This window comes from Chaetodon auriga, chromosome 9, assembly GCF_051107435.1.
Source record: "Chaetodon auriga isolate fChaAug3 chromosome 9, fChaAug3.hap1, whole genome shotgun sequence".
In the NCBI taxonomy this organism is placed as follows: Eukaryota; Metazoa; Chordata; class Actinopteri; order Chaetodontiformes; family Chaetodontidae; genus Chaetodon; species Chaetodon auriga.
In genome coordinates, this window is record NC_135082.1 from 9,022,320 (window position 1) to 9,034,571 (window position 12,252).

The 12,252-nt window shown below is 42.2% G+C and overlaps 1 protein-coding gene across 2 annotated transcripts; it reads left to right on the forward strand.

Annotated features, from left to right (window-relative positions):
• Positions 1 to 8,470, forward strand: apool (apolipoprotein O-like). 2 transcript variants are annotated; one of them, XM_076738326.1, is made up of 11 exons: positions 1 to 43; positions 973 to 1,071; positions 1,161 to 1,286; positions 1,828 to 1,882; positions 2,660 to 2,758; positions 4,421 to 4,512; positions 4,602 to 4,718; positions 5,336 to 5,441; positions 5,557 to 5,808; positions 6,139 to 6,285; positions 7,827 to 8,470. In XM_076738326.1, the coding sequence occupies exons 1-11, from the start codon at positions 32 to 34 to the stop codon at positions 7,913 to 7,915; spliced, it is 1,194 nt and encodes a 397-aa protein (XP_076594441.1). In that variant the 5' UTR covers positions 1 to 31; the 3' UTR covers positions 7,916 to 8,470. The 2 variants fall into 2 exon arrangements, with proteins under 2 accessions (XP_076594441.1, XP_076594442.1); XM_076738327.1 differs by having other exon boundaries at positions 15 to 43; positions 6,151 to 6,285; positions 7,827 to 8,050.
• The last annotated feature ends 3,782 nt before the right edge of the window (positions 8,471 to 12,252 follow it).

The window sequence follows — 12,252 nt, forward strand, 5'->3', positions numbered from 1 at the left end:
CAGAGGCCAGAGAAGAAGGAGGAGCGCTGTCATGGCGGCCAAGGTGAATGCTTGACATTTCTTCTTCGGCAAAGTTTTCTGTGTTTGAAGTGTATAGTTTCAGTGAACGCGCGGACATAGTGTCAACGTTAGCCTCCCCAGAGCCGCTCATGTAAACCCGAACAGACTGTCACTTTACAGGCTTTTAACGCTGCGCTGCATGACAATAGCTTTGTGACTATTAGCCTCGTTGAATGAGACAATGCTAACCAGACAGCGCCTTGCTACGTTAGCTGACAGCAGCTTGAGCGCTACTCCCACTAATAATACTCTAAAGAACAAGTTTAACAGCTGATAAATCTCCATGTTTGTCAGTGCTGGCTTCGTTAGCCAATACAGACTGTTTTAACACATTTCGCAACCATATGAGCGCAATAAGAGGCAGCTTCACGCTTAACGTTAGTTAGCTTAGTTTGAGGAGGTTGGAAGTTACACCCAGTATCCAGTTAGCGTAGTTATAAGTGTTGTATTGTAAATAACAATACTGTTGCTGTCGAGTGCAATTTGAGGTACTTCTGACTCCCCTGGCGTTACATTTATTGATTGATGGCGGGCGATATACTGAATATGCAAACGATAAACGTGTAAAGCGTGACAAGAGGCTCCTGTAATGTTACAATTCAGCTTGCACGTCAATGCTTTAGTAATAACAGTCCATAGATATAATAGAGCTGCACAATCAGATAACAATAACAATTACCACACCGCAATTCTGCATTATGAATAGTTTAACTTTTGATGCTTTGATAACATTATTGTCATGCTTATGCACGTTTATTTAAGTGAAATTGTGACTGCAGAACCACATTTACATATGGAAAGCGTCTCTTCCACCACTGGTCCACATGAGTCATCTATCAGTGATAAGTGTCTCTGTGTTTTGCCTTGTCCCTATGACACTAAAGTTTGCAGTGTACTTCTACTGTGTCCTAGGTGGTGATGGTGGCCGTCCCGACGGTGCTGAGCATAGCCTCCATCCGTGTGTATACGGTGAAGGAAGCGCCCACTGAAGGGCAGGTTACTCGAGAAAAGGTATGGTCGTCCCAGGACGTCAGCAGATCTGAAGGCATTGGCATTCACTGAATGTCATAATGACATGCTGACTCTGCCTCTGTCCCCAGCTGAACATCTACACGCCGCTGCCACAGCCTGCCCAGGCTCAGTTTGTTCCAGAGAGGCCGGGTGTCATTCAGAGTGGCCTGACTGCAGCGAGAGAGAGCATACTGCCTGTTTACCTGGCTGTAAAGGTATTAAGATTATGCTGTGTGTATCTGCAGTGGTACATCAGAGTAGATCAAAGTTCACGCACACCAGCTGCTCCAGAATGAAGTCAGACTTTCTGTCACATCCTGTGTAACACTTTAAACTGAAAAACACCAACCCTTTGACAGATGTATGTAAGTGTTACATCAGTGGAACATGAACTTAACATCGAAGACGTCTTATCTTGCACCTGCAGTGTTAGTTTTCCAACCCTGATTTTTGTTCCTCTTGTCTGTGGTTATAGAGCACAATCCCACGTGCTGCAAGTGCTCTGTGCAGGTACGATTTTGCAAACAGCAAAGTTCAGGAGTCAGACAGGAAATAGTGCTCACGCTATTAACGGCGCGGCTGTAAGGCATGCTGCGAGGAGATGTGACAGTTTGATACTGATGGAAGATGGGGAAAAAAACGCTTTACACTGACTCAGATGTATCAGTTTCAGTACTGCCTAGATAGTTGAGATAGTTGTGTTCTTGCGGGCCTGTTGTAGGGGTTGAGTTCAGCTTTGTCCTTTGTTCCCAACAGGGTGCCTGTTTCTCTGTGAAAAGGGGAAGTGTTAATCTATACCATGCAGGAGAGGGTGAGTCCACAGTAGGTACTTCAAGGTGTATGCATATGTATGTGTGTGTGTGTGTGTGTGTGTGTGTATATACACACACACACACACATATATAAAAAATATGTAATATTCCTCCCTGAAACTCAGGGAAAAATCCCTGCTCTTCCATACAATGTGTTATTACCACCACAGGTTTTTTTGTACATAACAAACTGTAGGTGCTTTAAACTTAATAATAGTAATAATAAACTGGATTCGAACCTTTCATACAAGAAATTCATCGCAAGTGCTTTACAACAAAAACTACATTCACCAATTGCTTCACATAAAAAAGACTGATGAATGAACATTAACAAAGGGGATAGAAAAACTGATGGAAAATAACCTGGAAAATAAAACCCACTGAATAATAACAATAATAATAATAATATAATAATAATAATAATAATAATAATAATAATAATAATAAAGTTAATATAGAGTACATAGAATGCATAAGATCAAGTGCCACCTAAACACTCAACATGTATCTAAGCTGTCTATTTGTCTGTGCTGATGCTACAGGATGTAAGCTGCAAGTAGCACTCTCTGGCAGTTGTGCTGCATACTTTAAATATGTGAGAAAAGCACGATTCATCATACTACCCATTAATGATACTGCTGCACACAAAATTACTGTTATGACTGTTGCCATGTCTGTCACCACTCTTACTGTTAGCAAATAATGTCACCGTGTCGGCAGCTCACAGTTGAGAAAGTGAAATGAGTGTTTGACATCATGTTGTCTGTGTTTCCCAGATATGTTCTATTACTTGAAAGACCCTCCCCCGGAGTTTCTACCCAGATTTGGTACCATCACCATGGCTGGCCTGCTTGGAATGTTCTTGGCACGGAAAGGTAACGTGACCCCGGTCACTTACAGACACAAATACTTTCGGCCTGCCGGGAACAATCATTTCATCATCTGTTAGCCTCAACAGTACATTTTCAGTATTGGAAAGTTATTGTGTATAAACTGTGTTTTGTTTTTTATTTCACAAAATCAGTTTATCAAATGCATCAGTATTCAGTGTCATCTTAACACAAACAGTCAACCTGAACAAAGGAAAAGTAAACAGACAGACAAAAGCCTTTGATGCTGGATGCTGCATACACAGTGAGGGTGACACTCAAAGAGTGTGTAGATTCAGCTCTCTGCCCCTTCGTATGGAGAACATCTGTCATGATCAAAGGACTTAGTTTCCTTTTCTTGGAAACCATCTGATATTTCTCAGTTTTTTTTTCTCCACAGGATACTTAAACAGTCACTCTGTAGTATTTAGACGTATGTGTCAGCATTGTGCTTAATTGAAAACAGTACAAAGACAATATATTTAACGTTTTACTTCATCAGCTTCATTGATTTTTGATTCTGACGGGGAAATATGTGGAACGCTCCAAAAACAGCTGTTTGGAACATTCCACAGGTAAACAGGTTGATTGGTAACAGGTGATAGTATCATGATTGGGTATGAAATCCTGGAAAGGCTCAGTCGTTCACAGGGGAGGATGGAGAGAGGTTCACCACTTTGTGAACACATGATTGGATAAAGGATGTTACTACATGAACACTTGGTGAAACTGTTGTCAGAAAACACAGTTTGTTGCACTGAACGACTGCATTCTGCTTTTATTTGGGTTTCACAGTGTTCCAGCTTTCATGGACTTGGTTGTTAGTGTGCACCTGATGGACTTAAACTCAGTCACTTTGTATAATACGACACTGCTTTGATAATGTTTTACCTGAAGTACATTTTAGGGCTGTACTTTTTTTTTTTTCATTCTAACCTTCTATTGAGGCTTTAGATTCAAATGTCATATTTCATGACATCATCACCCTAAAAAATACTCAACCAAAATCCTCAGTTTGAGGAAGTTGTTGTCTCTGAAAGGCTAAATTCCAGTGAATATGGATTTAAACAGAATATTTCATCAGATGAAAACATGTTTGGGGTTTGGGAAGTGATTAAGGTAGTGATTAAGAAGTGATTTACAACTTTCTGGAGTTATTAGAAATTGGCATCTGGCACTTGGATTGCGCAAGTTAGAAACAATCATACGCAGCCACAACTGGAATCTAATTCTGCAAATGGCTCAATACTAATGATACTAGTGGAGCCTAATTTCTCTCTGAAGCTGATCAGAATTTCTGGGTTCAAACTGAATGAGCAGAGGGGGAAAAGCTGCACAGCACTGGGATGTCGGTTTAAAATTCAGTCGTCAACATTATGAATTAAGCTTCGACCCAGACCCAGACCCAGCCTACTTCAGCTGTAAACATCTTACTGCTAAAACCGCAAAGGTACAACTACAACAACAACAAGTAGAACAATAAAGAGCAAGTGGAGAAAAGTTTTCCGTGTGCGTTTTTTCAGCACTCTTTGTTTTGTCTTCTCTCTGTGGGGGAGTCGGTTTCATGACATTTACACATTAATATTAAATTAATTCACTCCTAATACACACACCTGCTCACTAAACCAAGACAATGATCGCCATTCTTCATTGTCGACTTTATTTTAGGCTCTCGTTTCAAGAGGTTAGCCGTTCCGCTGGGCCTGATGAGTGCAGGGGCCTCAGTGTGCTACCCGGCCCAGGCGGTGGCTGTGTTAAAGGTAACGCTGCTTTTTTCCAACGCTCGTGTCTCTGACAAACCTCATTATTTTCAAAGTTGAACTCTCTTCTTGTCTTTTTTCTCCCATAGGTGACAGGGAAGAAGGTGTACGCTGCAGGGCAGTGGAGCAGAGCTGCAGTGTCGTCACTGCTCACCCCAAAGCCTCAGGAGGCTGTCACCAAAGAGACTGCTGCTCCACAGCCACAGGTGAACAGTCATCTTCAGTCAGTGAACTGATTTATTATCATCCTTATATATGTCAGTAACCAGCTAGACTTGAATAGAAATTACTGTAATTACTGTAAACCAAAACTCTCTTCCCACTGAATAATTTCCCCTCTACACTCGAGAAAGTCCTCCTGCCTCTCATCAGGTTGTTTTCTGTCTCCTGTCCTGGTCCTTTGCTCTTTAATGATGACTCATGTTGCGGTTACTGTGCTGTTTGGGCGTCTTATGTAGTCGCCTGGAGATTTTTTTCATTTAGAAATTGAAGCTCCTATTGCTGTTAAACTTACTGAGTCACCCTGTAATGTCAGCCAAATGCCTGAAATGTAAAATATTAATTCAAGTGATTACGTTTTTTTTCTCTCCAGTGTAATAAATCTAACCTATTAGAACCAGAACTGAAATGACCAAGAAAATTGTAAAACTAGTGCTTAAGATTAAATGTGTTACGTCTGTCACTGACAAGTACAGTTTTAGTGGAATGAATAAAAAGGTGAAATTCATCATGACCATTTTATATAGAATAGTGAATAGTGAATGCAAGTCTTGGTTGAACAGATTTGAATCTTTTTTTTTTTTTTTTATCCATGTGTTGTTAGACAGCTACAGCACCAAATCCAGAGTCCACAGCAGCTGAGGAGGAGACATCATCAGTAACACTCGCAGAGATATCCCTCGACCAGACCCCCACAGAGTCCAACACAGGTGCTAAAGATATCGATCTCTGTCTGCTTCTTTCTCCGTCTGCCTCTCTTTTGTTTCAATCACACGAAGGCTTCTGCTGATGGTTTTCTGTATTCCCTCTCCTGTCAAAATCCAGTGGCTCATTCAGTGCCGGCAGAGACAACGACCTCCACAACGTCTGAGGAAATACCTGCACCTGTTGAAGGTGAGGAGCCCTCAAACACTAAACGGGCAGCAGAGGATGTCAGTACTGACGCCAGCCCAGCCGAGTCCACGCTGAGGTTAGAACAGGAGACACTAGAGGCTGTGCCTGTGGAGGCTGCACCTGTGGAGACTGCTCCTTTCACTGAAGAACCACCTGCTCCAAAGGCGTCAGATGAGCCAGCAGGTATCGTACATATTGTGCCCCATGATGTAGAAGAGCAGAATGCTATGTAATAATCTGCTTCTTTTGAATACTATTGTTCGTACAGAAGATGGTTTCACTGGTACTGAAGGAGCTACTTGTGTGAAAATGAAAGACAGCTCCACTAAATTAAACTAAAATGATCAAGTAAATGTAAATAATCCTGGACTGTCCACTGATTTGTTGTAAACCGACAAATGAGAGCTTTCTAAACATTACTACTATAAGTGATATTAGCTTGAGGTCACAGTAGCATTCATAACACAACATTTCATGCTGCTGACCCTGCATTGTGTTGTGACTTCTCCACAGCTGTTGAATCAGCTGTTGAATCAGCTGATCCTGAACCTGCTCCTCAACCTGAGTTAGCTGACCCACCACAAGTGGCCGCTGTGGAGGAGACACCGACCTCGACGCTCACACCCCCACCTCAGCAGCCTGCAGCAGAAAACAGCAAAGGTACTGAGGACACCAGCTGCACTCCACTGCTCTGGTTTGTGAGCAGGGCATTGACTTACTGAAGCGCCCTGACTCACGCATACACACACCGCACGTCTTCTGAGAATTAGCCAAATTCCAAGGTGGCTGCATGTGTTGGGTCTTGCTCTTGTTTTTACTGTGGTTTCAATTATCTAGAATTTCAACAAGCTGAGATTTGATCATGCTGTAGTCAGTTTCCACTGAAATTGGTTTTGTGTCACAAGCCAGCTCTGAAATACATGAAAAACCAATCAAGCACAGCACAACAATATAGAAACAGCTGCAGTGCAGTCACTTTGATTCCTCTTCAAAAGACCTCGTTTACACCAGGTGTTCAAATGACACTTTACAGGTAGACTGGCTCGCGTTGTGTTCAGCTCTTAGGTCAGTGTGAACGCAATCTGTACAACTTGCTGGCCCCCGCACACAGCAGAGCACTGAGACAGATATTTCTTCTTAGCAAACATGTATTCACAGTCTGGGGCTGCTGCCACCTCAAATTACTCACGCAGGTTTTGCTCTGGAGGACAGAGACTCGATATCAATGAGGATAACGAGAATGCACTAAAGTACCAGGTGTAAATGCAAAGGAAAGATCAGTAATCCAGATAACACATGCAGACACAGGTCCCACATTAATACCAGGTGTAAACGGGGTGTCCGTGTCATCCAGTCTGAGAACAGTGCAACTCTTACATCTCATCTTTTAGTGAAACACACATGCCATACTTGGCCTTTGGAGAACCTGTAAACCTGTGGGACTCCAGCAAAGAATAATATCCACCATATAAAACACAAGAGGGATCTGATGTAATCCTGCCAGAGTCAACATTTGATTATATGCTGCCTGAAAACTTCCAGTCATGCATTGGACCCACCGTTCGGAACAGTCTAGACAGCCTTTACCTGACCGCAAAGATAATGTGAAGATTCAGTGATGCCATATTGCATAACGCTGTATTCTCCAATGGAAAAATAATAACGGAAACTGTCTGCTCCAAATAGACTCAGTCTCATAGGAAAATAAATTTCCTGTTGTACCTTACTGCAGATGTCATCTGTATGTGTAGTCCCAGGACAGGGATGCATCCAAATGCATTTCTGAATATTTATAGTGGCTAATGGGTTGAATCTGATCTGTACAATGTAGAAAAATAGAGAAAAGTTGATCAATCCGTGTGATCGATCAATTCATCACTCTCCTGATCCGTTCACGTGGATTTCCACATCTTGTTTTTTTATTCCTATAACAAGACAAATTTCTGATGAAGGGTAATCACATGAACCTTATCTGATTCGGCAAAGACTCCACCTACACACAAGACCCGGCACACCCTGACGACATGGAATTCAGATGAATTCAGGCTGCTTCTTTTTTGGGTTGTCTAGTCATTGTTTATTCTACTGATGCATGTAGTATCAGTCTGGGTAAGCGGAGCAGCTGAATCCATTCAGGTTTAACGTGCAGTGTTTCTGTGCTGTGACTGAGATTTTGTTGCATTTCTCTTGCTGCCCTCCAGGTGGCTCTGGTTTCAAGCCAGACCCTGCGATGATGGACTTCGGCCAGTCCAGCCCGGAGGATGAAGACCTGTACAGCACACGCAGTTGAGATACGACAGCCAGCTGCAGGAGAAACCTCCCCACACTGCCATCCCATGTGTCACTCAGATGAACCAGCACTCGGTGTCATTATGCACTGTAGATAGGCCATTCTGCAAGCAGAGATAGAAAGTCTCTCATCAACATTTCCATTCTCATTTCTTCAGCCCACATCTTTTATTTTTCTGCAGAAAAGGTCCAAGCGTATTTGCATCGTAGCAGCAGTGCAGCGGATTACAGTACGCTGAGCCGTCGGTGTGTGCAGAAGGACAAAAACCCAGAAAAAAATACACCCACAACTTTTCTTTTCAAGTCGTTTAATTCACAGATGGCAGATTGTGAAAGTTTCTCTCTGTATGTGTCATTTCGTGCTGCAGCTTTCACCGTCATGAATGCATGGTGCTTTTATTTATTGTAATTTAGCCCATTGCGTCGGTAAGTTCAAAGTACTGCACATGTGCTGGTAGTGGCTCCAAGATGGACAAGTGCTGTTCCATTTTGTCACATCAAACATTGTCGTCAGATGTCGAGAATCAAAAATAAATATATATTTTTCACAGTGTCATGTTGTTGTCATGTCTGGTCAAATTCTGAATACTTGCTGGTCAGTAGCAGTCAGTTGTGTTCTTTATTGTCATGCACAACACGCTCAGCACATACAGACTTAGAAAATAACAGTTTCACTGGTGCAAGCATTTGTCATACAGCTGTATAACACTGCAAACAAAACTTTGTCTTCTGTCCCAAAACACAACTTTCTTAAAATCATCCAACCAACAAAAACCTCATCAGAAGTGAAGGACGTTTTACAAACAGTCGCTCTTAAATCATCACATAATGAGCCGCTAAACACGACAAAGACTCCGTCTTCAGTCTGACCTCAGTCACATAAGCCCTCTTCTTTTTGAAGCTAATGGTAACCACTGCTGTGCACACAGTGAAATTCTGCTTCACAAAAGGCTTTTCACTGTCGCAACATAATGTGTTTGTAATTTAGGTTTGCACCAAACGTCAGCAGACCAGTTTTCCCTCCACACCAGGAACAATGTGTGCTCAGCATCAGGGATGTTACACTGTGACCTGTTTCATAAATGTGAAAAGACACAAACGGATGAATTCACCTCACAAATCCACATCCTTCAAAAGTCCCAATTAAAATCTCTCCATGAGCTGCTTTTCAGACCAGCTGACAAATATCTCTAAAACATCTCACATTTGGAGATGGCCATCACATACCACCACTGATGGCCAGCATTATATTCTAGACTTTTTTAACGACCAATGGCACAAACACAGGCTCATTTACTGTGAGCAGCATGAAATAAATGCATCATTAAAATGTAATAACTTGATGAAACACTTTCAGTCAGTCAACCGGTTCAGATGAAAATATCTTAACAACTCTGAGGTGGATTGCCAAAAACATTTGTACAGGCATTCATGGTCCCCAGAGGCTGAATCCTTATGACTTGATGATCCCCTGGTTCTTCCTCTTATGCCACCATCAGGTCGGCCTGGTGGAGTGCACGAATCAGCCTCAGCTCTACTTTGGTTTTAGTGCTAATAAGCAAATGTTAGCATGCTAACACACTAAACTAAGATGATAAACTGGGCAACACTGTACTTGCTGAATGCGAGCATGTTCACATTTGAGCCTGTTTGCTGATGTTGGCGTTTCGCTCAAAGCACAGCTGTTCCAATGCATCGCCTCACAGAGCTGCTAGCGTGGCCAGCGTGGTGACTCTTGGTCTTATTACATGTTTTGTTACAGTTTACTTACTCAGTTGAGCCAAGCTGTAGCAAGTCAGAAACTGACTGATAAAAATTTAAGCAATACAATACAGTAATACAGTTTAATTTTAGAACTGAGTCCATGGTATGTAAAGTACAACTTGTCAAACTTCTGGTAAATCTGATCCCAGTGATCCAGTGGTTGTTGTTTCCTGAAACAGGAGAACAGGACAAACGGACAAATATTAGTCATGGAAGTGATTACTATTCTCAGGAAGTTTTGAGCACGTGTATTAATCCTGGGAATGTCGTATACTTTGAAGCATTTTTAGTGCCACATGTTTTTGCTTATTCCTGTGAGCACACAGTTTGTACAGAGGGACCAGGCTATCTGCTAACATCTTTATAGCTTCTTTATTGCTCCTCAGAGGAACCAGAGCTGCCTGGACCTCATAAACTCTGCATGAGGTTGACCAGAGTCATGACCCCTGGGACTCTGTGTGTGTGTGTGTGTGTGTGTGTGTGTGTGTGTGTGTGTGTGTGTGCACACTCACATATGTGTATAAGAGAGGGAGATGTCAGATCAATTGCACGTCAATACTTTCTCATCCTTCTTTCTGTTGTACATGGAGAAAAACACATATGGGAACCAGGCTTCCTGTGGCATCGGAGCTGCAGTTTGTGCTGCTGGTTTGAGGCGAGGGGTTAAGGGACTCGTGGGCTGTGTGTGATTGGGCTGTTTTTCAGATGAGCGCTGCCAAATGTCCTAATAAAAAAAAAAATCTCCAGAAACAAGTCTGTGTCCTACAATCATTACCCACCAACAGCATCAGTAAAACCACATGGAACATACTGACTCACTTAAATGGAACAGTGAGAGCGGGAATGCTGGAAATCTGTGCAGGCCTTTCTTCTCACATGGACATCTTGTAGCTATAAGCTGAGGGCCAGTGACAGAGGTTTCAGACCCCCTCCCCTCCTCTCAAGGGTCCCCTGCATATGGGGCCTTCTTCCTTACAGTATCCCACACAAGCAGCAGCAATGATTATGTTCTGAGAACTAACGTTGGACTGGAGTCTGTCATGTCGTCCAGAGCGCTCTCAGATTTGTCCTGACCAGCAGAGAGGAAGCGGGGCTCACAGTCCTGACCTCTCACCTTTCACTCCCATGAGCCGGATTTTCCACACAGGACCTTGCGAGGGTTATGGTTTTTGGTGATTATCTTCCCAGGGTCCAGCCAGCAAGGAGACCCCCAGCGTAAAATAAATACATAGCACATTTATCAGCAAAACATATAAACACAATAATTATGTAAGTAATTTAAGGGACTTTGTGAGCGCAGAATATGTTTACTTCATTTGTGTGGGTCAGTGTGTGTACATACATGATCTTGGGTACACAGTTTCCTCTTTTTTTTTCCTCATGCGTGTAAATAAACTCAGATGCTGACAGGTCATTCTGTTCAGTGGAACCATACGGCACATAACGCACACATCCTTATTAAATAGAAATAATTGTTGTTTTGCAGACTGCTGCAAAACTTTTAGTTGCACAACATCCACAGAAATGTAATAATTATATATATCTTGTTAATGAGCGCAGAGGAAAGGAAGAGAAACTTGACAAACTACAGTAGCAAATACAATTAAATGTCTTTAAATCCGGCAAAAAAAAAAAGCAAAAATAAAAAAGCTGAAAAAATAATTGGCTGGGAGATTGATGTCCAGTAAGAGTTGCAATGTAAGTTGAGGTTTGATGCTCTCTGCTCCATCGCTCTCCTTATCTGCTGCCTGTACAGACGCTGCCTGTAACTAAATCCCTGTGTTTGGATCATCAGACAAAAACACACTCCCACACATTGTCAAACTGTTAATAAATCAGCCTCTCAATTTATTCATCCAGCACCCTAGGAAAAAAAAAAAAAAGAGGCAGATTTGAATTTGGCAGCAGAATTAACACGAATGTGTTTTTACATGCCATGAATGCCATTAAAAGTGAAATGAATCAACTTGTGCACTGCAAGCTGATTCAGTGGACTGTCTGAAGATAGGATGAAGTGAGATTGGCCCTCCAGATGTTGACAAAGGTCAAAGTTTAGCAGACAGGAGGCATTCTGAGATAAAAACAAGTGAAAGTAAGATTAGCTGAAAAGTGGTCGTCAGCTCCTTTACATAAGTAAAAATCCAAAAGTCCTGTATTAACAAGATTCAGAGTCTACAGCCATGCTCGACTCTTCATCCAACAGCAGCATGATAGCACGCTCACAGTGAGCTAACATGCTGCTGAGCGCAGGAGGTATAAGGCTTACTATGTTCACAGTCTTATCTTACCATGTTAGCGTGCTAATGTGTGCTAATAACAATTACACAAAGTACAGCTGGGTGGAAATTTTTCCAGATGCTTAAGTGCTCAACATTGCTGCTAGCTAAAAGCATAAAGTATGATATCACCAAAATGCATTGAATGCATTCGAAATAAAAACACTCATCATGCAGAATGCCCACTTTCAAAATGTGATGCTGTATATTAAATGACTGGATAATTTTTCCTGATGCATGTGCATGCAAGCAGGACTGGTGGAGGTGGCTACTGCTGGGCAGTTTAATCTGTAACAGT

Bases quoted from the DNA above. Each gene is read 5' to 3' on its own strand.
- apool (XM_076738326.1), top strand. The intron at 4,513-4,601 runs GTAACGCTGCTT...TTTCTCCCATAG, and splicing joins AGGCGGTGGCTGTGTTAAAG to GTGACAGGGAAGAAGGTGTA. The intron at 4,719-5,335 runs GTGAACAGTCAT...ATGTGTTGTTAG, and splicing joins CTGCTGCTCCACAGCCACAG to ACAGCTACAGCACCAAATCC.